The 26,476-nt window shown below is 27.9% G+C and overlaps 1 protein-coding gene across 1 annotated transcript; it reads left to right on the top strand.

Moving 5' to 3' along the window:
- LOC124817563 (uncharacterized) lies at window positions 1–25,807 on the top strand. The gene is made up of 7 exons (XM_065803765.1): window positions 1–349; window positions 461–657; window positions 7,584–7,686; window positions 10,822–11,095; window positions 20,116–20,134; window positions 20,240–20,320; window positions 25,206–25,807. The coding sequence occupies exons 1-7, from the start codon at window positions 97–99 to the stop codon at window positions 25,548–25,550; spliced, it is 1,272 nt and encodes a 423-aa protein (XP_065659837.1). The 5' UTR covers window positions 1–96; the 3' UTR covers window positions 25,551–25,807.
- The last annotated feature ends 669 nt before the right edge of the window (window positions 25,808–26,476 follow it).

Genomic DNA, 26,476 nt, shown 5'->3' with positions numbered 1-26,476 from the left:
ATAAACTTATTGCATGTAGCACTTGGTAGTGGTGCTTAGAAAAAAGTTTATTTATCAAAGCTCGTAGAGGCGAAACTTTTTGGATAAAAATAACTGATGATAAAAATAATAATACAATGTGTTATAGTCATGAAACTAGTATATTTTAATATATTGGTATATGTTGCATCCTTTGAGGTGGAACGCTTTGATTTTGGTGACATTTTTTATAACATAAACAAAGAAGCATGCAAACTAATTAAAAACTCAGTTTGGGCCGCAAATCAGTGTAAATGCTTACCCAATTATTCGACTTATTTCAGGATTTATGGAAAGCGTAAATGCTATAATGCAGGCGACTTATATTCGGGTAAGTTTTTTGACTTATTTATTTATGTTATTTGGATCGTTTATTTCAATTTTCGGTCATTTTTTGAATGATGTTTGATTGCAAAACATTTACTATAATAATTACTCTTAGAGCTAGAACTTGAAAACGATTATAAGAAAGTCTTCTTCTTAAAATCAATATCTGATACAGAATATGTGTATTACGACGAAATATATAGTATACAGAGTAATATTCTAAGACAAGAAGTAAACCTATCATTGTTTGAAAATAGCACTTGGATCTTGATTTCAGATGCATCAATCAATTTTACTCAGACACAAATTTTGGTAAATATTTCAAATGCTTTTGATAAGTTTGCTTTAGAAAGCTTTAAGTTGTTGTTGATGTTGTTTTTATATTTTTGTGTGTTATGAAAAAAAAAAAAAAAACTCTGTTACTGTCAAAACACTTTGACAGTAAATTACTTTAAAAACATAAACTTAAAATTTTTCAAGTATTTTACTTTCTAATTTACTGTCTCTATGATAAAGACTATGTTGAAATTGCAAAAACTATGTTGAAATTAAACTAAATTTCTCAACATTATTTGTGCCAAATGCAAACACTATTACACTTGAAGTAAAATTTTATCTTACCTGCCTCTAAACATTACTATGTTGATAATAAAATTTATCCCCAGCTAAATCAGAATTAGGGTATGGTTTTCATTAATACTCCTTTCACATAAGTCATAAAAAAAATTTTTTATGGACTTACTAAAAGATGTGTGTAAAAGGTGTGTGTGCTTGAAATACACATCCAACAAAAATTTGATTATTAAGTGTAAGCATGTGGAACAAGCTTGGGTTGTTGCCCTTTACATAATGTGTCTGTATTTAAAGGTCATATAGTTTGTGAGTTGCAGTTTAAGTGTGCTATGGCTTGTGAATTTTAACTCCAATAAAAAATTATTTACTGCAATCAACTATCAAAATATTATTTACATTCTCAAATTGGCTAATAGCAACTAGGGCATAATGGATCTGGAAAAATAATTAGGATCCAAATCCAGATCTAATTTTCATATAAAAACAAATAAATACTATTTTATACACTTTTAATATTTTTGTAGTAACAATTTAATAGTTTTGGTTTCAAGTGACATAATTTCAAAAATGTTTAATCTTTTTACTTAAAAATTTGTACCTGGCAATTTTTTTGGGGTGGTGAATCTTAAGAAATAATCAGAATTTAAGAAATTATTTTTAAGTACCTGTATTTATCAATTTAAATAAATTTAGGCAATTTTTTACATACCTGATTTTGATGCTCAAGAAACCCATGTAGCCTTGATGATATCAAAAAATTAATAATAATCATTATATATTAATCGATTTTTCAAAAGATATAAAGGTTTTGATCTGCAAGTATATAGATTTTCATATATGGATAACGGGGCACATTCTCCACTTTTTTGTAGCAGAGTATTGCAATTGAATTTTCCCTACCTTTCAGACTAGTTAGAGCTCTGAAAATTTTGGCATTTCTGTAGTGCCGATGAAAGTGTATGTTAAAATTGTTTTCAGGGCCTTAAGACATTAAGGGGGGGGGGGGGAAGGGGCTTATTCCCCTTTTTTTTGTAGTGGAATCTTGTGTTAGATTTTTCACTATTTTCCAGACAAACTGGAGCTCTGAAAATTTGAGTATTTGTGTAGTCCTGATGAATGTGTGTTTAAATATTTTCTCAAAAAAATTTTTTTTACATTTTTAATAAAATAATATATAGTAAATAACTTTGAAAAAAATTGTTTTCAAAAAAATTTTTTGGTTTATGTTTGTTCCATTCGGTTTTTGATCAATCTTTATTCAATGATCTTTCTTAGAATGTTTTAAGAAAGTACATGTTTAAAAGATTTTTGATTTGCAAGTATATGGATTAAAAACACTCATCCATTTAAAATAATGGTTTCAACAGAATTTTACATTGTTTAACTTAAAACTTTTTGAATTGAAAAGAAAACAGACAGAACAACATTGATCTATCAGACAACAACAATTGAAGAATACAAATTGATGTTATCAACAATTTAACAGCTCATTCTTCTTTTGCAAAATATCAAGCAAGATACCTAAGGCAACAAAAGATAAAGTTGGCAAAAGACTGCTGTATTGTCATAGGTGATTTTGCAGAAAACTACACATTTGTGATTCAAGATAAAATTTAAAGTTACCATTGGTGTCATAGTCAATACATGTTCCACCTCATTGTCCTCTATTTGTTAAACAAAAACAACCAGCTTAAAGAAAAATGGTTTTGTTTCATATCAAAAGATAATGAGCATGACATTGGTTTTGTTTGTGAAGTTTAGACACAAATAGTTGATTATTTAAAAAAAAATCATTCTAATATTATAAAGATTCTTTATTTTCTAGGTGATTGTGCCGCACAGTATAGAAACCACAAAAACTTTTTTAATATGTTTCCATAAAGATAATTTTGACATTGATGCAGAGTGGACATTTTTGCTATGAGTCATAGTAATTCAACATGTGATGGTATTGGTGGCACTATAAAATGATTAACTGCAAACGCAAGTCTACAAAGGCCCATAAATGACCAGATATTAAATTGTAATAAAATGTTTGACCACTAGGGATGACTCTTTTACTTACTTTTTTTTTTACTGACATGATTAAGTTAATTTTTATCAAGAAGTAAGTTACATAAGTAATTTTATACGTTTAATGTAAATTTACATTTCTGTATAAGTAATTAATTTTTTTTAAAACAACTTTTACTTTATAATGTAAGTTTTTTTACTTTCAAAAGTAAGTTATGTAAAAGTAGATTACTTCAAAAAGTAATTAAGTTAATCCATTTAAGTTAATCCATTTATTTAACCATAAAATATGAAAATTTACAATAATATTTTATAAACTCACATGAATAAGGTTAGGTGTCACTCATATAGTTAAAAACTAGTCAATGGAGTGACACTTGAAAAAAGCAAAAAAAAACTATAAATAAAACAGAAAAAATTTAAAATAAAATAAAGAGGAAAAAAAGAAGTTAAAAATTAAAAAATTAAAAATAAAAAAAAAGAAAGAAAGGAAAATAAAGCACTAATAAATAAAGATAATATTAATAATTGCATTAATAATATAATAAAAATAATAATATTACTAATAATGTGAATAAAAAAACATTACAAATAGTAACTATATCATGATAACTTTACTAAAAATTATAACACAGGCCCTGACAACGAACACGCTGAATAAGAAAAGCAAAAAGAAATATGCCCAGCTCCTTTATGGTAAACTTTTATCAGAGCCACTAACCTATTTTCTCCTGCCAAAAAAGTTAATACAAAAACAAATAAATAAATAAAAATGCCTTTTCAAAGCTTTTTTGCAAAAAATCTTTCTTTCTAAAAAGTTATAAAGTTATAAAGTTTCATTATGCCCACTAACCTATTTCTGCTCAACAAAAAAAAGAAATAAAAAATCATTAATTATTTAGCAGCCACTATTTGCACTCATGCGGCAGGGAGCTCAAATCTACACTACTGGTATACTCACATGTTGACTATATTTACCCCTAATTATAATAGAACTACCCTTTATGATCTACATGAAAAAAAAATCCTTTTTTTGATGCCCCACCACAAACACTACCCGCATACATCAGAGTATTACCTGAAGTATTACGCAAAAGTACCCTCAAATAGGCAATGGATTTGAATATGCTACCTCAAAATTTAAATCAACATGAAATGACTGTTTTTTGAGAAAGTAAATAATATAACTTACATTTTACTTACTTTTTTTTGTAATTGGAAATAACAATTTTTTTCAAATTACTTTTATTTAAACTGATTTTGCTAATTAGTTACTTTTACAGGTAAAAGTAATTTTTTGTTATGGTGTAGTTTTATTTTACTTTGTAAAGTAAGTGTTATGTTTTTTAAATATTATATTTACGTGAATTTACTTCATAAATAACTTTTTTTACATATATAAAGTATGTCAATTTTATACATAATTATAAACAAAATTACTTTTTAAAGTAATTTACTTTGCACAACTTACTATTAAAAGTAAGTTAAATTTACAAATAAAAATAAAAATGCAAAGTACTTTTACTTGCAAAAGTAAATCGCTTTTTCAAGTAACAGTCACTCATTTAAAAAACTTAGAATGAGTAATTAAGTTTTACATGTTATATAGTTTATGTAAAAAAAAACAAATTACTTTAAATGTAAATTATATATTTTTATATATGAGTTATGTAAAGTAATTTACGCTTAAAAGTAATTCGCATTTTTACATCAAAATAAGTAAAAGTGCCATCCCTATTGACTACTGTACAAATAATATTAAAGGGATTATTTTTTTTAAGATTGAAAAAGAAAGACTGACAGAATTGTGCACCACCAAAAATGTTTTTAGCTAAGTAGAGCAATACCTGGAACTTGGAGCTATCATCAATTTAACCCAGAATCTATAAATACTGTTAGCTTTAAATGAACAAGTAAAGATTTTAATATAACAGGCTTGTTTTCTTTTTCTGGTATTCAAAGTATTCAGCCTACTGAGCATATTAACATCAATACATTGAAATTTGTTTAATTTATTCTGTGTAAATATGATACATTTTTTTTTGGATTTGTATGATAAATGAAATCGACAATATTGAGCAAGATGTTATGGTAACAATTTTGCACCCCCACGGTTCTTTTAACAAACTTTTCTGGTCATTTAGAGCAGGTTAGTGTATACTTAGTATGTATAGGTATCAGGGATGCGGTATCCCAAAAGGACTCCGGCTTTATATCTCTACTTTTACAAGTTTGTAGTGTCCAGAAGCTCTAAACATGTTCGTTGACTTATTATGTGCTATAATAAAAAAAATTCATGAGATTTAATGACTTGAAACTTATTGTTTGTAAGCCCGGAGTCCCATAGATCTTGCCGCCATTATACCTAAGGACTCAGGGCTCAAAAAACGATTGTTCCTCTAACCTAAAAGTCTTAATTTTTTTCCTATTAGTAGTCCATAAACTTATTTATATTTTTAGAGCACCTGGATACCAAAAACTAGGATAAAGTAATCTTTTTGTGACTTTCAGATCCGGAGTCCTTTTTGGGACTCCGCATCCCTGATAGGTATGTATACTTTGACCGTTGATGCTTTACATTATTGAAAATGCAAAAAAAAAATTTAAGTAAATAGGCAGGGCATAGCCCCAGTGCCCGGGCCATGTTAGCACACAGTCATCAGGACTACACAAATGCTGAAAGTTTCAGTTCAGAGCTCCAGTTTGTCTAGAAGGTTGTGAAAAATCGCAAGATTCCACTAGAAAAAAGTGGGGCACTTGCTAGGAAGTGACCGGGGCCCCAACCTTGGCTAAACATGAGATTTTTTGCAAATCCGGCCCCTGCAAAATTTAGCAGAGGTTAATAGCTGGAGCTAGAAAAGAATTTATAATACTTTATATATTATAATTTTATACTTACATTTACTATTTATTAAATAATGGCATAAATATATAAATATATTTTTAAACTCTTATTTACTTCCAACAAGATTGCAAGCAACCACTGTAAAGTTATTAGTTACATTAAAATAGGGGATTGGGTTAAAAAAGGAAATGGTTAACTGAAGACTTAAAATGTTGTAGGTTGTATATAAAAGAAAAACATGAAGATGGGTAAGAGTTATAAGAAAAAAATGTTATGTTGAACAACTTTTGTTAGAGAGGATTAAAGTGATTTAGGTATCAGCATTTAGAAAGGTAGCAGCTCCAGGATTAAATGGTTAATGTAAAAGTAAGAAAACTTGAAGAGAGTGCCTTACATATTGTGTGAATGAGCTTTAATTAATAAAAAAAAATGCTCTAGATTGTTTATATTAGAGAAACAGCACAAGTAAGGAAGACTAAAGTCTGATGATTATGATGATGATGATGATGATGATGATGATGATGATGATGATGATGATGATGATGATGATGATGATGATGATGATGATGATGATGATGATGATGATGATGATGATGATGATGATGATGATGATGATGATGATGATGATAATAATGTTCATAATGATGATGATGGCAATGATTAATTATATATATTAAGGAAAGAAAATGCTCTAGATGGTTTAGAGGAGCAGCATAAACAAGGAAGGCTAAAGCCTGGTGATGATTATGATGATCATGTTGATGCATATATACATATATGAATTAAAAAAATATACTTTAGGATGTATAGATATTTATGCAGCCCCAGTCACAAACCTGGCCCCGGCCTTGGCTATATTTTATCAAACCTGGCCCCAGTCAAGTTTCAACCCTGGTTGCTTCCTTGCACTTGCCCCAGTTCCCCTTCCCATCCCTATGGTCTTGGTGCCCTGAAAACAATTATAACATGCACATTAATTGGCACTACAGAAATGCCAAAATTTTCAGAGCTCCAGCATGTCTGGAAGGTAGTAAAAAATCAATCGCAATATTTCAGTACAAAAAAGTAGGGACCATGCCCTGTTATCCATATATGGAAATCCAAATACTTGCAGATCAAAATCTTTATATTTTTTGAAAGAACATGGGTTTCTTGAGCATAAAAATCAAATATATAAAAAATTGCCTAAATTTATTTAAATTAATAAATATATGCACTTAAAATTTTTTTCCATTTCTGATCATTTGATTGGTTTGCCACCCCTGGAAATAGCCAGGTACAAATTTTTAAGTAAAAAGATCAAATATTTTTGAAGTTATGCAACTTAAAACCTCCAAATAATTGTTGCAATTCTTAGGGGACAAGAGGAGTCTGGCCAATATATACTAAAAGTAAAATGGTATTAAAAAATCATATTTCAGAGTCTTTTTGGAGCCAGAGGTTAAAAATTTTCAAGGAATTTTTATTTTACTAAGCACTTTTAACTGTATAAAAATCAGCAAAATCTGAGATGTATGGTGACATGACATGGGTTATTTGACATGGAGTTGCCCTATCAATAGTGTTATCATTTAAACTACTCCTAAGTTTGCTTACAAGTTTAATACACTGCAAAATTTTGAATACTATTTCTATATTTTAGTATTTATGTTGAAGAAAAATCAATTTTATTTTATAATTTTTTACTTGTTATAAGTAACAAGTATGTTGTACTTATTATGCTTTATCTTTGTTTGATTTAAGGCATTTTTTAATTTTAAGAAATAAAGTAATTATTTTAGCCAGTAATATAATTTTCTTTTTTAAGGTTACTGTGAAAAAGAATGTATCTCAACTAACTGGAAGAATTCTTAGGCTTTCATTCAGTTTTAATGGAAAACAAGACATTTTGTTAAAAATATCCGGCATATGTAAGTAAAAATATCCAGCATATATAACCAAAAAAATCTAGCATATGTAACTAAAAATATCCAGCATATGTAAGTAAAAATATCGGGGATATGTAAGTAAAAATATCCGGGATATGTAAGTCAATTTACAGTCAGTTTTTTATTGAGTTTTATTATTTATTTGTTTTTCGTTTTTTTTGCAATTTTGCTTCTAACATTGTTGCAATGTGTTATTTGTACTGTTGCTATGTGTTATTTGAATGTGTTTTACATTTCAATTAGTTTTTAGTTTTATAGATACTCTAAATGTGAGCAGCCTCATAAAGGAAGTAAATGTAAGCAGCCTCATAAAGGAAGTAAATGTAAGCAGCCTCATAAAGGAAGTAAATGTAAGCAGCCTCATAAAGGAAGTAAATGTAAGCAGCCTCATAAAGGAAGTAAATGTAAGCAGCCTCATAAAGGAAGTAAATATTTTCCAGCTAGTTTAAGGAAAATATTTTCCAGATTTTAAAAATATGGATGAAAATATGGATCCTGATGAACTTTGTAAAAAGCACTTTTGTCGATATTTGACACTACTGAAAAAATGTCTTTATGTGGTCTAAGAAAGTCTCTGTGTGGTCTAAGAAAGTCTTTATGTGGTCTAAGAAAGTCTTTATGTGGTCTAAAAAAGTGATGCATAATCATAATAATTTTTTTTATCTTAGTTTTATCAAACTCTATACTTTAAAAATACTTCTTATAAGCCATATATTTTATGGTATCATTATCATATGCAAATTCCAAAGACTACTGTATGACTGTATGATGCGCTAAGTCAATTTTCTGTGAATTAGCTAATGAAGGTTATTTTTACTATCAAAGTTGAAGAGTTCTTCAATGTTGCAGTAGTATTTTATAAAAATCGCTTACTTTTATTAGGCGAAGAAATTTAGAGTTGGGAATTGTAAAAGGGAATTATAAAAATGTAAGTAATTATAAAAATATAATAATGAAAGAGAAATATAAGTGATAATCATGGTTTTGAATTACGATCAGTAATTCAAAATCGGTGGTGTTTTCTCTATTTTTAAAAACTGATTAGCTTGACTTGCTATGACATTTTTTAGAATCAATAAAAGTACAACAATCTGATAAAAAGCGTCATACAATTAAAGTTTTATTCATCAGTTTTATGAATAAAACTTAAATTTATTCATCAAACTGATGAATAAAACTTGAATTGAATAGAGCTCTGCTGCCTATATTGCAGGGTGGCTAAAAAAAATGTGATTGTGAACTCTTTTATATTGAGAATGAACCTATACTAACAATTGAAGCTAACAACTTCCTTGAAGAGGTTTCAAGGAGATAACATAAGGAGATAACATAAGAAGATAACAGTTCCTTTTGAGTGTACTTAACAGCTAGTATGAATTGGTTTGTTGCTTTGTGAAAAAAACACTGAGCATGATGCAGAGAAAACTTCTTAAACATTCTCTCTACAATGGACACATATTATGATTTTGGTTTATCATTAAAAAATCTTTTTAGGCATTTGGCAAATGTTCTTTAGAATGGAATTCAGTATTTGGAAAAAAACTAAGTCAAAAAGTGCATCAGACATCAGTTAAGAAGGCATGTCTTGCCATGTAATATTTATAGATAGACTTTAATAATATTTGGATAATTTGCTTATGGAATTTATCATATTGACTTTTTATATTTAAAAAAGTAAAATTTATAATTTTTATAAAATATTCTAGGAATGTTTGTTCATTACTTTATATATAAATATTATCAAATATTCATTGTTTTATTATATTGACTTTTTATTCCTTTTTTATTCTTTTTTAAAATAGTTTTTATTTTGTTACTAGTTTTTACTTTGTTATAAATTATTATTTTTAATTAATTTTTATATTTATTAAATTATAAAAATAATAAAAATTATAATAAATGAGTTATAATAAACCTTTATTTTTAAAGTTTTCATAAAATTGTGTGCTGCAAATAAGAAATTTTGAGCTTTGTTGTTTAAAGTTATATTGGCGTCATTATGATTTATTCATAATGATGCCAATATGAACATCTTCTACACTTGGGGATAATTGGGGAAAACTAATTTGAGATACAAGCAGTTTTTTAAGATATTTGAAATACTTTTTAAAGATATTTGAAAGATATTTGCTCTTTATTGTGAGCTCATGACTTGTGTGACGTGACTTTTGTTGTTCTTGAATTGAATGACTCATGACTTCTGTTACTCATGACTTGTATGACTCTTGACTTGTGTGACCTTGAATGGCTCATAAATTGTGTGGTTTTTGAAATAGTGGCAATTGCTATTGCTAAATCAGATGATGTTTCTGGTTTTACACTATTTCCTTCAACTGCTTTTAGAGATGAAACATATTACAGATTTTGTTAAATTTTCATCATTACCAATTATTCTCAATTTTGATAAAAGATAGTTCACAAATAAAAAAGACTAACAGTTTTACAAACTTACTGTTTCCATCAGGATTGGAAAAAACAGTTTCCTGGGATTCCTCATTTTAACTCTTGTACCGGAGAAATACAGAAAAATAGAACTTTGAAGGATTTCCTGACCACAATCTGCAGTAATTATGTTAATTATTACAATCTGCAGCATTTCTATAATTATGTCTACTTTTATTCTTTCTATTTAATAATAGAAATTCTAAAAAGTTAGAATTATAGAAATTTAATGGTTAAATTTATTTGATATTTAATTTTCTAGTATTTTGCTATGTCATCTATTCTAATAATCTAGTATATGCTTATAAATGTTAAATATATAAATAATAATCTAGTATATGCTATGTCATCTATTCTAATTAATGTTAATGATTCATTTTTTGTTAATGTTAAAAACAAAACAAAAAGTTCAAATAATAAGAGTTCAAATAAGCTAATAGAATAAAACTATCATTTATCGTTAAACTCTATACTAGTTATGTTGAATAAAAACTATTTAATGGAATAATTGTTTGTTTATTAAAAAATATTTATAGAGGACAAAATATTATTACTAATAAAAAAGTACCTAGAGATTTTTTAATATCACTAATTTGTTTAAAAACAGTTTAATTCATCACATTTTAATTATGTAAAGTATTCTTTTTAATATTTAAATTTTACAATATGTTTTAGATAAACCTCCATATACACTATTGGAAAACTATTGGAAACAGTTGCATTTTGGTAGTTTTTCAACAGATTTTTCTGAATTGTCAAAATATACACCAAATTTCTCCACAACCCTGATATTGCCATTAGAAATCTTAGACACAACTAAACAGCCATTTCATAAAGCAGATATAAAATCAGACAAAAATGATTGCAACAGTAATCAATCGCTGATTATTGGAATAAACATTGGAGTGTTTTTAATCTTAATGATATGTTGCTTTATCATTTGTATGAGGTTTAATATGTTTTGTTTTATTTAAAAGAAAATGTGTTATATATATGTATGTATATCAAGCCTTCCCAGGAAATTTTTGTCTTGCATGTCCCCGCATGAGTATTTTATTTTAGACAACTTTGTCACGACTGTTTGCAAGTTTTGTTATATTAGGCGTTACGGAAAACTAAGTTTCAAAAACAAAGAAAGTAAAACTAACAAAATAGGAAATTAAAATAAATTAAAATAAAAAAAAATTATGAAAAAATTAATTTAAATAATTTGTATAGTATGTTTTGTTTTTTTAGTTTAGCTTATTTAGATAAGGTGTTTACTTCGTATACAGAATGTCTGTGGTTTGTGGTTTGCAATCTTTTAGTGCTTTGTAATTTTGGATACCTGTTCCTTTTTAACAATTGATTCTGTGCACTTAGTTCTACCCGCCCCTCCTTTTTGTTCAACTATGTTATTGGTGAACCATTCTTGATAATAATTATTAATAATTGTTATGCAATTATTAATAATAAATACTATTAATTGTTTACGTATATTTTGCCAATAACATATTAGACTAAAAGGGAGGGGCGGGATACCTGTTCCTTTTTAACATTTGACACAGAGCCAAATCTTAAAAAAAAAAAACCGGTATCTAAAACTACAAAATACTGGAGAAAGATTGGAGATTAAAAACGGATATGAATAGAAAGTTAATATGAATCAATTATGGGTATGTGAAAAATGTGTAGATGGCATGGCCTAATTGAAACTTAAAAACTGATAAAAAAATAATGTATATATATGTGCGTGCCTTGCTTAAAAAATACAATTAAAGGCTCAAATGGTATAAGAAATCTGAATGTGAAGAGATGTGTATCATTCAAAAATCTACAACTAGTATTTAAAAGAAAAATAATTTAAAAAATAGATAGTGGCAGGATTCGAATTATGGTCATTCACACAAAAAAAAATTGTTTTTTTTTGCTTTGTCTTATCTAGTTTCATTGCTGAAAATAACAACCACCCTAAAGAAACAAAAATAAAAGCATAAATTATTCCAGTTATTATTTTTTTCTTATTTTTTTACATTTAATCAGTATCATTTAATCAATCAGTATAATTTCTACATTTGTCAGAAATGCGAAACATGCTGCTGTTATCAGTAAAAGATTTTAAATGTTTTTTGTTTTTCTCCCTTTAAGGATCCATAAGGATAGGTTATAATTATAGGTTAACAATTAAAAAATAATTATTACAATCATAAAAATAATCTGTCCAGGGGGTCAAATTAAGTGATTGCAAAATGTAATATCTGAAAATATTTTTGGTCTTCAAATTCTCAGATTTATCATTCTCATTTAAAATGAAAAGGTCAAACTATTATATTGGAATAAACTTTTGAAAAAACAAATCAAATTTACGACTGCAAAAATAATAACAATCAAGACTTACTTAATTTAATTTATTGTTTATTTCATCACCAGTTAATCCAAGTATTATAAATAAAAACAAAATTAAAATAATAATTACTAAAGGTCCAAAAAATATGTGTGGTAATCTTATAATCAACCAATTAAAAAATATGTGGGGTAATCTTATAATCAACCAATTAAAAAATGTGTGGTAATTTTATAATCAACTAATTAAAAATTATACAAAAGCTATTTGTGCATTGTACAAAACATCCAATTCCGATTTTATTTCCTTTAAAAAAATTAAATGTTTTAAATAAGACATGAATTAATTGATAATAAAAATTATGATAATAAATATATATTAATATATATGTTATTAGGTTTTCTTATTTTTATTATAAAATAAGTTGTTTAAATTAGTTTTTTGTGTGTTTTTGACCTCTGTCTTTCATTTTGTATATGGGCTAGAGAGTTACAAACATTTAGTTTAATCTCAACTTGTTTCTCCGCGCAGCGGCCTTGTTTGTCAATGTGCGTGGTTTGAAGTTATAGAGTTAAGAGAGGGTTGTAACAACAACTAAAAGTAGCCTCCTTGGCTGTAGTGGCCTTCATGGCCTTGAGGAGGTGAATTGAAATAAATAAATAAATTGACTGTTGTATTTGGTTTATAAAAAAATCTTAAATATTAGAAAAGATTTAAATAAGTAGTCACTATTTTTAAAAATTTGATCACCACTAAAATTCCAGACTATTTTGATTTGTGGTTGTTTCATTTTTAATACAGTCAACTCTCAATATCTCGAACACTAAGGGGACTGGGAAAAAAGTTCAAGATATCGAGAGTTTGAGATATCAAGAATGAGGTTGAAAATAAGTAAAATTGTCTGACTTTCATAAAAAAAAAAAGATATTTTTCTGACAAAAATCATTAACAACAAAAACTATAATTTTTGGAAAAAATCTGTTATTTGATATTGCTTCAGCAATTTAAAGAGTTTCAAAAGCATTTTTTAATTGAAAATTAGATGGGCATGGCGGGGTTTCAACACCCATATCTTTGTCAACATTGTCTTTAACTTCATCATTGTTGCTTTCAAAATTAGGGTCTAAAGTCTGAGCAATAATTTCAGCATCAGTAGCATGTGACCCGTGGTTACTACATCGCAATCTAAACCAATGTAAGATTCCACTGAGAGGTCTTTTTGGACAGCACTATGATCTAAATCTCGCAATCGGTCAAGTTCTTCTGTCAAAAATTTATAAGGATGTCATTGTCAGATTCTGAAATACTCTTAATTGTTTGCTGATACGAGGTTTATAAACGCAATTGATGACAGTCTCCTATGCACCCTTGAAGAAACAAGATTTTTCATTGCTTGAAGTATAAAAATTTTCAATAGGGGTTCGTTATTATTGACAGCCTTGATATACAAATTTTGTGATGATGAGCTTCAAGACTTCATATTAGGCTTAATAGTTAGGGGGAAGAAATATCAGGTTGATTTTGCTTAGCCCTTTAATGTGTGAATGGCCAGAATAATTAACCACCAGGAGTGCTACTTTCCTGTCTTGAGCACAAAAAGATGAGTCAAGCTTCTTTACCCATTCTGTAAAAATGGCTCTGGTCATCCAACTTTTTAGCTGATTATGTGCAACTTGAAATATGTTCCAATAACAAACTTAGGTAATTCAGAATACCAAGAAAAATGTCAGATTAACCGGCTTGACAACACTCCCTGGTGCTATGCCTGTTAGTCTGACATTTTTCTTGTGATAAATGGTATGTTTTGTTTGGTAGACACTGGTAAAATAGTCTAAACTCATTGGCATTAAAGATGTTTTCAAGTTTGTAATTTGAAACCAATGTTGGAAGTGTAGTTTCATTCCATGAAACAGTCATATCATTCGCCATAGCGGCACTTTCATTTGAGATTGTTTTAAAGCTGATGCTGTTCCTAAAAATAGGAATAGAATAATTGAATTTTAATCAAACATTTGAAAAACTCAATGCTGGTATATCTGTTTATAATTAAATTAAACAAGACTTAAAAAAATTTAACTAACCTTTCTTTTCAATTATGAAACTAATAATCATATGCTTTAAAATCCAACTCTCATAATGCTTCTGTGAACATTAGTGTCTTTTCTTTCAGTATGGTGCCATCAATTATTTTTTTTTTTTGTCAATTTACCTCCTCAAGGCTGAGAAGGCCACTACAGACGAGGAGGCTACTTATTTGTGGTATAACCCTCTCTCAACTCTTTAACTCTGAAACACGAATCTTGATGAACAAGGTGCTGTGCGGAAAAACAAGTTGAGCGCGGTACTACCAGGGATATGGTGGGGATCAAACTTGGAGCCTCTCACTTATGAAGCGAGCGCTCTACCACCACACCACTACCGCAATTAATACTTGCTAACTATTACTTATTTGCTCATCAAGTAATATGCCTTAGAATTTGACACAAAATGTACATTGTAACAAAATGTATGTTGTTTTTCAATTAAAATGTCTGGGAGTTTTAAGGGCAAGGCTTCAGGCATTTAGAAGAAATAGAAAAAATTTTATCTGTTTAAATATGTTTCTCAGAAAATAATTAAAAAAAAAAAGAAATAGAAAACTGTTCTATCCAAACTCTGTACTGTTCATCCTTTATTGATATTAGACAAACTTTATTTTTGTTATATTTAATGCAAGTGATCTGTGGCGCTTGAACTAGACCGAGCAATAAAAGCCCACTGAGAAATATGAAACATTTTTATTTAAAAATTTTTTTTATATAACGGAAGATAAGTATGATCAGATGTTCAGAATAAACATGGGTTTATTTTAAGAAAAAGCTTATACACAAATCATAGTCAACTGTAATTTTATTGTTAAAGTATACCTAAAACAAAACAGGACACATAAGTAACCAAAAATCTTCATTAAATACAAAAATTTAAATTACTTTAAAACAAACATTCATATGCAAAGATATATCAATATTTAAAATGAATAAATAATAAATGATAGGAGGTATAAGCTACAGAAAAAACATTGCTTTTGTGTAATCATAATTTATGTAGTGGTAGTAATAAATTTCTTCTCAGAATCGCGCTTATTATTACCGGGGTTTCAAAGAGACTCTCTCTGTGCTTATAAACTTATTATTACTGAGAACTGTGCTTATAAACTTATTATTGTTGAGAACTGTGCTTATAAACTTATTATTATTGAGAACTGTGCTTATAAACTTATTATTATTGAGAACTGTGCCTATAAACTTATTATTACTGAGAACTGTGCTTATAAACTTATTATTATTGAGAACTGTGCTTATAAACTTATTATTATTGAGAACTGTGCTTATAAACTTATTATTACTGAGAACTGTGCTTATAAACTTATTATTATTGAGAACTGTGCTTATAGTTGGTTTTATTGTATTAAAAGCAAATCAATTTTTTTTTTTATTAAATATCTTCACTTCCAACAAGGCTGCAAGCAATCACTATCAGAGTCGGAAGTTACTGGAAGAAAAAAGATAAAGTTTAAGAAGCAAGATAATGACTAACAGATGACGTAAAAGATTGCAAATTATATGAATCAGGAAAGCAAGACAAAGGATGGGAATTCCAAATAACTGATGTTCGAGGAAAAAAAACTAGATGAATAAGAGTTTTTGGAGCACTTAGGAACAGTCATAGAAAAAAGATCAGGCCTAATTGAATGACGAGTAACACAAGAATGATTTTTAGTAGATGGCCCAAGTAAACTTAGCTCTATAGAGCAGTGCCCATTATAGTATTTGTAGAATAGAGAAAGAGAAACAACATTACGGTGATATGATAATGGTTGGAGGTTGGCTGCAAAAATAGGTCTAACTATGTTTACAATGCGTTTTTGCACCTTGTCTAAAAGAGAAAGGCATCATTGGTAGATCCGCTCCAGATATGGCAACAGTATTCTATACTATATATTATTTTTTATATAAAAAAATCTCAATTTTGCTCTGACGCCTTTCATATGCGACTGTAAAAAGTTTAAATCAATTTCTTGTAGTTTTAGTTTAATGCAATCAATCAAAACTTGCTCTGTTGAAGCTTGCCAATCTCTCTCGTAAACCTTCTGTGCCAAATGTCCCCAAAAATTTTCAAATGGTCGTGCTTGAGGCACATTTGGGGGATTGGATTCTTTATCAACGTAATAGACATATTGGTCCATCCAATTTAGAGAATCTTTAGAATAATGAGAACTTGCTAAATCTGGCCAAAATAAATACTTAAAGTCTCCATGATACTTGTGAATAAATGGAAGAAGTCGTTTTTCTAAACATTCATTAATATAGATTGATGAATTGATTGCTACAGCCTTGGAAGTGCGAAACAATGGCTCGGACATTTCTCTTTTCCTTTAAAACGAACACTTTCTGGGCATGTCTTTTTGTTGTTTGTGTAGTATCTAGAATTTCCAGGCATGTTGTCCCCTGCAAAACAAAAGTATTTTTCGTCATCGATGACTAGAAGTGATTTTGTGTTATAGAGTTGGTTAACTAGTTTCCTGCTTCTTTTCTTTGCCTTTATTTGTTGTTCTATAGTGTATTTTGGAGTCTTTTCACGTTTTCTATATTTAATATTCATTTTTTTTTAACTGACGACCAATTGTCGATTGATTTACACCGAATTTAATACCTATTTTTCTCTGACTGTTCTTTTTTCGATTGTTGACAAGTCTCGTTAATTCGGCTTTCTTTTCTCTAGTCCAGGATGTCGGACGACCAAGGTGCTTTCTATCAGAAAACGATTGAACAGTTTTAAGTCTTTTTAGGTTATCATATATTGTACTTCGAGCAAATCCTTCCTTTTCAAAATGATTTACAATTTTATTTTTATTTTTTTATATAAGGTTTATTTACAAAAAACATTTTTAGTCGCTTTCGAAAAGATTCTTGTTCAGCTGCATTTAACCTCATTTTAAATAATTGTGTTTCAAATAATAAAGTTTATATTTTATAGAACGTTTATGCCTACGCATAAAACCACAAAAACTAATTATTATGCTCAAATAATAAAATTAGGATTTGTCCGATAACTTCCGCATCACCCGTTAAGAGTCAATCCTAAAAAACAAAGGGCAAATGACTCATTGAGTACAATACCGTTCATAAATATAGGAAGATTTAGATTTTTGCAATAACGATTAGCTGAAAATAATTGATGCTGTAGCAAAAGTGAGATCCTTTTCAAGCTCAAATGCCCACTCTAAGCATCTGAGTGTGCTGGCTTCTTATCAACACAAGAATAAATGGTAGTATCATCAGCAAACAATGCCACCTTAGATGTGAGAATTTCTGGGAGATTGTTAATGTTAATTAAAAAAAAGTATAGGGCCAAAGATAGAACCTTGAGTAAACCCTGAAGTTACAGGAAATGAAGAAGAGTGCTGTCTATCAAGGACAACTTTTAAACTATTATTGGTAAAGAAGGATTCAATAATCTTAAAGATGTTACCTGATATACCTTAAGAAGGGAGTCTATGGAGAAGAGCAGCATGCCAAACTTTATCAAAGGTTTTAGAAATGTTGAGAGCAATAGCCCTAGCTTCTCCACATCTTGTAATGCAGGGTAAAACCTATCGGATATTACCATTAACAAATCATAAGTAGATCTAGAAGATCGAAATCCATCAGATCAGAAAGTAAGTTACTAGATTTAATGCGAGAGATTTAGTGTTTGTTAATTAAAGACTCAAAAACCTTGCTTATGATAGAAAGAAGACTAATGGGACAGTTGTTAGATGAGTGGGATTGCTCTCCAGAATTTTTGAAAATAGGAATAACAGATGTCTCTTTCCAGTAGGCTGGAAAACAAGACTCTTTTAAGCACTTATTAAATAGTTTTAAAAGTATAGATGACAACTCCGGAGACCCCTTCTGTTAGACCTAAACAGGTATGTTGTCCAGACCACAAGCTTTAGAAGAGTCTAAGCTGGAAATCACTTTAGATAAAGATACAAATGTCAAGCAATGGATCAATGGTTTGTCGGCTATGTTATGTCGGATGTGATTCGAGGAATCAAGTGACGAGGTTGATGAAAAGTTCTTAGCAAGTAATTTAGCTTTGTCTTTAGGTGAGATTATCTGAGAAAAAATCTGAACCATGCAAGAGAGGTGAAATGATGGTCTTCACAGAGCTTAAAAGCAAGACAAAATAAATTATTTCAGAAAATAGATATATAGTAATCATTTATATTATTATGACTAAGAATATCTAAATCAATTATTTTACACATACTAACATGGTGAGTATGTTTAAAATAATACTGTAGTAGATACGGTGCCATTGAGCTAGCTAACACCCTGACATAGCAACATGGTTGTTATAATAAATCAATTCTAAATTTGATTTAAAATGAAGTAGTAGACACTGTTTCAGTGTTTTGGGATGAGAGAGTTGCAAATAAAAATATTATTAAATATTTAAAAAATCATAAGCAGCCTTGTTGACTGTAGTGACCCCCACAGGAGCTTTGGGGAGGTAAATTTATCTAATATAAAAAAGATGTCTTAAAAACTTAAAACGTGAAGTTTAAGTTTGCTAAACTTTACAAAACATTAACAAAAGTTAATGGCATTTACAAGTTCTATAATTTTATTTAAATTATTTTCTTAAATTAATTTAGTTAATTAGTTATATTTTTAAATTGAACTAAATGTATTTTTTTTTTTTATATATATTATTTTTCTTTTAAAAAAACTAATCTTGTATTTTATTATTTATTTGACAAAAAAGTTTTTTTGGTTTTTCAAATATAAAGCTAACTTGTCTCCAGTTTTTTACTCCAGTTGCAATGGTGATGATTTTAATATTGATCATATGTTTTCTAAAGATTGAAGTATGTGTATCATATGCTGAACTTCTTTTGAAATTTTGTGTTTTTAAATCACTGACGGTTTAAGCTAAATAAAGTCTTGTCCAGAAATAAACTTATTTGATGAATAGAAATTAGGATTAGGCGTTATTGCACAAGTTTCAAATGCAATTACTGCAAACAGTTGATCTCCAATTGTATTTGAAAAAAAATTATCCATTCATTCATTCTGACTGAATGTAGACATTCCAGCTAATCACAAAAGATAAGGCTACCAGGATCCGATGGATTTAATGCTACCGGGTTCCGAACAGACCACCAAAAGTTAAGCTTTTTGAAAGTTTCAAGAAGAATTTCAAAGCCATAGCTAGAATGTAAAAGAAATTGAAGTTAAAAATTAAGAAAAGCTTTTTGAAAATAACTTTTTGATTCAACAAACTAAATATTTTTACATTTCAAAATAAATATTTTGGCATTTTTTACATTCAAAATAAATATTTTGACATTTTTTACATTCAAAATAAATATTTTGGCATTTTTTTGAAACTTATGATTTTTATGAAATTCTTCAAAATTTTTAAAAATATTTATAACGCTTATAACCATCTAAATATGCTTATTTTGTACCTTATGGTACAAACCTTAAGGTGTTCTGAGAAATAGAAATTTTATTTGTCATTTATAAGCAAATATAAATTTTAGAATATTTTGTGTATTTTGATTATAAAGCCTTTTTTTTTTAATTATTTTCTTAGATATTTTTATTTTATTTTAGAGTTTATAAAAGAATTAAGGTATTTTTCTTGTTTCTATCACTTATTACTGAACCTATTTAATAATTATTAAAAATGGTTATTATTTTTTGACAAAATTTTTTATTTTTTTCAACTTTTGTTTAGAAAGGAAAGCCAGTTTTAGGAGACTTATCTAAATTATTTTTGAAAAGTAACAGGAATACACAAGCAAAAGATTCAGCCAAGGTTGTTACTTTACTTTGATACTTACAATATATTACATTATTTAGCTTGTATTTTAAATGATATAATATAATTTAAAGTCATGCTATATATAGACCTTTTCATAAATAAACTTCTGAAAAACTCAAAACAAGACTTAGGTTATACCGTTGATAAACAAATCAAATGGCTTCTAATAAAAAATATGCATAAGAATATCTTCTGTAAAACATTGTGCTGCCTTTAACTGCTGCAATCGAAATATTGAATGTAGAAGATTAACTGTTTCTGGCATTGAGTTTTTTATTTTCCAAAAAATAAAAATGAAGTTTTTCCTTAGCACAATTTGATAAAGTGAAAAAACGGTTTAGATGGTTTTAATGTTACTGTCTCATATCATTCATACTCGTAATTTAAGCCAGAGGAAGTTAAAAAGCTGCTGAAATTATTAAATGCTCTTTATGAAAAGGTGCTAAATTATTTCTTTGTAACAGGAGTAACTTTGATTTGATGGAAAAGAAAGAAATGGTTTTAAATTAAAAAGAAATATTATTCATGTAACGTTTTTCCTGTATACAAAGTTAATAGATAAAAGTTCATAGATAAGTAAACTTCACTGAAATTTTGAAATCTTCAGTTAAATTTTTGACTACATATTCAAAATATTTTACTTTTAATTCTAAAATTTTAGTATACTTTAAAAATTTGATATGCGGACGTTTATTTGTGTAAAGGTCTATATCTTATATATTGTACAATAATAGTACCATAAAATATAATCTCTTTATATCACACACCCATAAAAGTCTAATAAGTAATTAAATAAAGTAAAAAAATTAAGTAAGTTAAATAAAAAAATTAGGCAAGTAAAGTAAAAAGTCTAATAAGTTAATAAGCAATCTCTTATGGGTAGGAGAAGTTTTTATTTATTTAAAAATCAATTTTTAACAGAAAATAAAACCTGATGGAAAATTTTCTTTTTAAATATATAGTTTTCCTTCATTTGGTAAATCAATTTATACTTGTCCAACAGGACAGTATACATTGATTTACCGCATGGTGGAGCAAGATAATAGGCTGTTTTGTTTTCTGAACAAAGTTTTTTCCAGCAGTAGGATCTGTCCGTAAACCAATTTTATCTAAATTAAGGATGCATTAAGATCTTAAGTTTTCTTTTATAACATTAAAAAAAAGCTGCCAATGTTTTCAGAGATAGATCAGTGGCTTTTGCTTTTGTCAAAATCTCATGTTTTATTTTTCCAAGAAATACATTCTCTTCATGGGCTTTACAAAAAGTTACGCTGATTGAAGTTTGGGAAAAAAAAAGCCCTCTAATTTTTGTCTCCCCCCTACTCCAAACATGAAAGAAACAAAAATATATTTTTTTTATTAATCTCAATAAAAACAATATTCATCGATAAATTTCAAGTTTCATAGAATAATCTCTTAGCGTTCAAAAATTATTTCCATATAAACTTGTACATATATAAATGAACTTGACGCTTTTGTCTTGTCTATTATTTTTACCAATTTTTACATTTGACTTATTCTTTTTTTTGTTTTATGATCATTAAGTTATTTATTTGAAAGGTCCATTAAGACTCAAGCAAGACTCTTATATTCATATCGTATATGACACGTTATACGTTATGGTATACGCTGTCTTGATAATGATGCCGTCTTGAAAATCTTATTAGAAATATTTCTTACTTTATAATTTATTAGAAAAAAACACTTTAAATGATTTAATGTTTAAAAAACCTCTTCAAAACTATTATGACTGTACTATAAACTATAAATCAACTAAATATACCAGGTATAACATAAGTATAAATAATTATTAAACATAATAAGTTATAACAACTATAAATATAATTATAATGACTATAAACTATAAATCAACTAAATATTTCAGGTATAACATAAGCATAAATATTTATTAAACATAATAAGTTATAACAACTATAAATATAATTATAATAACTATAAACTATAAATCAACTAAATATACCAGGTTTTGTTTAATAATTATTTATACTTATGTTATATCTCTTACTTCCAGTCTTTCTTGGAAACCATATATCAAATCAGTTGCAAAACTAGCATCTGCTAAGGTTGCATCACTTTATCGAGCTCGTCACTTTCTTACTTCGGATTCTATTCTCTATCTCTATAAATCTCAAATCCGGCCTTGTATGGAATACTGTTGCCATATCTGGGGCGGTTCTTTTAATGATGCCCTTTCTCTTTTAGACAAGGTGCAAAAACGCATTGTAAACATAGTTGGACCTGCTCTTGCAGCCAACCTCCAACCATTGTCACATCGTCGTAATGTTGCTTCTCTTTCTCTTTTCTACAAATACTATAATGGGCACTGCTCTAAAGAGCAAGCCCATTATAGTATTTGTAGAAAAGCTAGTCTCTTGTACCATCTACTAAAATTCATTCTCGTGTTACTCATCATTCAATTAAGTATCATCCTTTTTGTGTGGCTGTTCCTAAATGCTCCAAAAAAGCTTATTCGTCTAGTTTCTTTCCTCGAACATTAGCTCTTTGGAATTCGCTTCCTTCATCTTGCTTTCCTGATTCATATAATTTGCAATCCTTTAAATCTACAATCTTCATCTTTTTTCCTTCAGTAACTTCCAACTTTAATTAGTGCCTGCAGCCTTGTTGGAAGCGAAGATGTTTTAGAAAAAAAAAAAAAGGTATAACATAACAGTATAAATAATTATTAAACATGATAAGTTATAACAACTATAAATATAATTATAATAACTATAAATCAACTAAATATACTAGGTATAACATAAGCATAAATAATTATTAAACATAATAAGTTATAACAACTATAAATATAATTATAATAACTATAAATCAACTAAATATACTAGGTATAACATAAGCATAAATAATTATTAAACATAATAAGTTATAACAACTATAAATATAATTATAATAACTATAAACTATAAATCTACTAAATATACCAGGTATAACATAAGTATAAATAATTATTAAACATAATAGGTTATAACATTCTGAGCATTATTTAGAATGTTATGATTCACTTTGCTTAACAATTATTTCATCACAATAATATATGTTTTTCAGAATAATGTATGTTTTTTTGGACATATTCAATTATGCTTAGAGTGTACAAAGTTAATTTTGTTTCCAGAAACAACATACTTACCATTTAGGAGTAAAATATTTATATGTGGTTCTTGGAGTGTATATACGATATCACGTTGGTGAGAACTTGACAGATTTGGTTCTCTTGACTCTGTAATACAACCCTAAAGCAGAAAGAGTCATCAACTTAGTGAGATGCGCAGATAAATCACAGTTTCTTCCTCAGGAGCTTTCAATTAAAGAATGCGTAGACTCTTTATAAAGTACTTTAGCGAAAAAAACCTTGTCATTTAGGGATGCAAGATTTTATCCGAGAGTTTTTAAACAGATTTTGCTTGAAATTCTAAAAACTCAAGATCAGTGTGGAACTTGTGTGATAAATATCACAAGCAAAATAGACAAATAAAGTCCCAAACAAAATAAAAAAGAAAAACGAAGGTTATAAAAAGAAATGTCAGTGACAAAAAATTTTCTTAAACTTATATAAAAGAAGAGAAGAAGAATAAAACATTTTAATAAAATATAAAAATAATAAAAAATTTTAACGTAAAATTTACAATAAAAATCTTTAACGTTATTGCAGCTTTTGACTGAAAATCCTGATATTCTTTACTTTAAGTGTGTTTATGAAGAAGAATATAGAAGTTGCATTTTTCAAGCAAAAAGCACTGGCTGCTTAAAGCCAGCAGCTGATTTGTACCTACAAAGGCAAAAATATCTTGCTCCAAAAGACGTCTCCATTCCCTATGCAACAAAGGGTACATTCCAAAACAGCATAATAGTTTCTACCTAAAATCTAAAGATTCAATTTAGCTAAACCAACAACAAAAAATATACCAAAGTCATAAAGAGGCAGGCTATCGAATGATTGAAAAGGATGATACTGGTTCTGCACTAATTGTGCAGAGTAAGCTTCAAGTAATTTAGAGAGTACACAAATAGACGTTATAAAATTGCTAGACTTTATCAAATTAATGCTTTTTTTTCTTGTAACACTTCTGTAACTTATTTGTAAAGTATTTGCTGAAGTTTGTTAGTTGTTATGATTCTATCTCTTATTGAATATTTTCAAAATAATGTCAAGTTAATTAACTGGATATATTTTTACTCTTCATTTTGCAGACCATGCGATGAAGTCCCGACAAATGCAGACCATGCGATGAAGACCCGACAAAAACCTCTTTTTTTTTGAAATTAAATACTTTAAAAATGTTTTTTGCTATAGTGTTTTAAGCTTCTAATTAAGGTAAATAAATTAATAATATCTTTCTTCACCTGGACAAGAAATGTCAAAAACTAAGAATTTTATGGTTTAGTCTGCATTTGAAGTTTATACAAATCCACATTTAGTGCATTTTGTTATTAGTGTAGTAAATTTTATTATTAGTGTTAATTAACATAATAAAAATATAAAGTAACTAAATAGTTGCATAAAATGTCGGCTTGAAATATTTAATTTGAAGAATTTTCCATATTTAAGATCCTTTCAAGACTTAAGTCCATTTGTCTTGTTAATTTGCAGAAATTTTAATAATTTTGTTTTTTTTTCTTTATATTATGAAAAATAATAGCATTTGCTTCAAACAGACTGAAAACAACTAGGTTTATTACAAAAAATCAAACGCATCGTAAAAATATATATAATACATTCAATTTATTATAATAAAGTATACAAATCAATGATATTTTGTAATAAAAATCAACTATTTGTATAATTTTTTGTCTATTAATTGAGTTTTTATGAATAAGGTCGATTTTTTTTTTTTTGAATTAGGTTGTTCAATTTGGTGATAAAGACATTTACATCAATCCTGAAGAACTAAACACAGATAATTATCAGCAGTTACATCTAAACATTTCAGATGTTAGAAATAATGGTTCAGGATATCATGAGCTAAATACAGAAGTTATCAGGATTAAAGACATTACTAAGACATCAGTAAGCTACAGAACTGTATCTCAAGAAAGTTGTACATCTGAATACACTGTTCCTTCTGAATCAATAGATATAAATCCAAAATGTTTCGTTCAGCTTATACACGCGCAGAATAGTATCGACAAAGTAAATATTGAATCAGACAGTTTACAAAAATACCATTCCTACTTTACGATTGAGTGATCCTATAAAATAATAATGTGATCCTTTCTAATCATAATTCAAATTTATAAAATAAGCTCATTTTGTAAATCAGGTTCATTTTGTAAACGTTTCTTTAACTGCAACACGTTTATTGCGATTGTTTCAGGTTTGCGTTGTGTGTTTTGGCATGGGAATATTTGGTTATTTAATTTTCTTCCAGACTCTTCTGGATTTTATTAATTTATTATATTTTTACTATCTTTTTTGTGAATTACAAATTGCAACTTTAACCTTCACTTGCTTTAAAGTTTTTTAATTATTTAGCAAAAGATTGTGACGCTGAAAGGCGAAATCGTAGCTTACGGCTTTGAAGCGGTTTTACAGTATTAGAGCTACATTTTTTTCTGTCCTATATTGGTGCAATTAAGTTATATATTATAAAAGGAATTCACAAAAAATTAATAAAAATATTTTTAATTTTTTATTTAGACTTGCAAAAAAGCAAAATCGTAAACAATGAAAGCTTTCTAACGACCTAATCTAAGTCAATTATCCAAATAGCACAATATTAATTTTAGACACTCCTCATAGTATGATAAATTTAAATAAAATAAATATTTAGGTAGATATCGAACAATTTAATAAATATGTTTTGAAAACAATTTATTGTCAGAAACGGCCGTTAAAGATGTTTATAGTAAATGTGTCTTATAACACTTTGTTACGGTAATTTGCATCGAATTCTCGCCATTACAGCTCATACGCGTGCGATCATAAGCTTCTTGAACAATATTGCTTATTGTAAAGAAAAGTTCATTATTTATGTAGTATATTGTATATACACTTGTAGTTTTCAAGAAAGACAATCTATTTGGTGGTATATTTTCACTCTCCTATATATATATTAGTAGTATTAGCATGTATATTAGTAATGTGCCTAATTTAAACATGTATCCAATAGATTA

Source organism: Hydra vulgaris, chromosome 08, assembly GCF_038396675.1.
Source record: "Hydra vulgaris chromosome 08, alternate assembly HydraT2T_AEP".
NCBI lineage: Eukaryota > Metazoa > Cnidaria > Hydrozoa > Anthoathecata > Hydridae > Hydra > Hydra vulgaris.
Note: the sequence above shows the minus strand (reverse complement) of the source record. Positions and strands in the feature narration are given on the sequence as shown.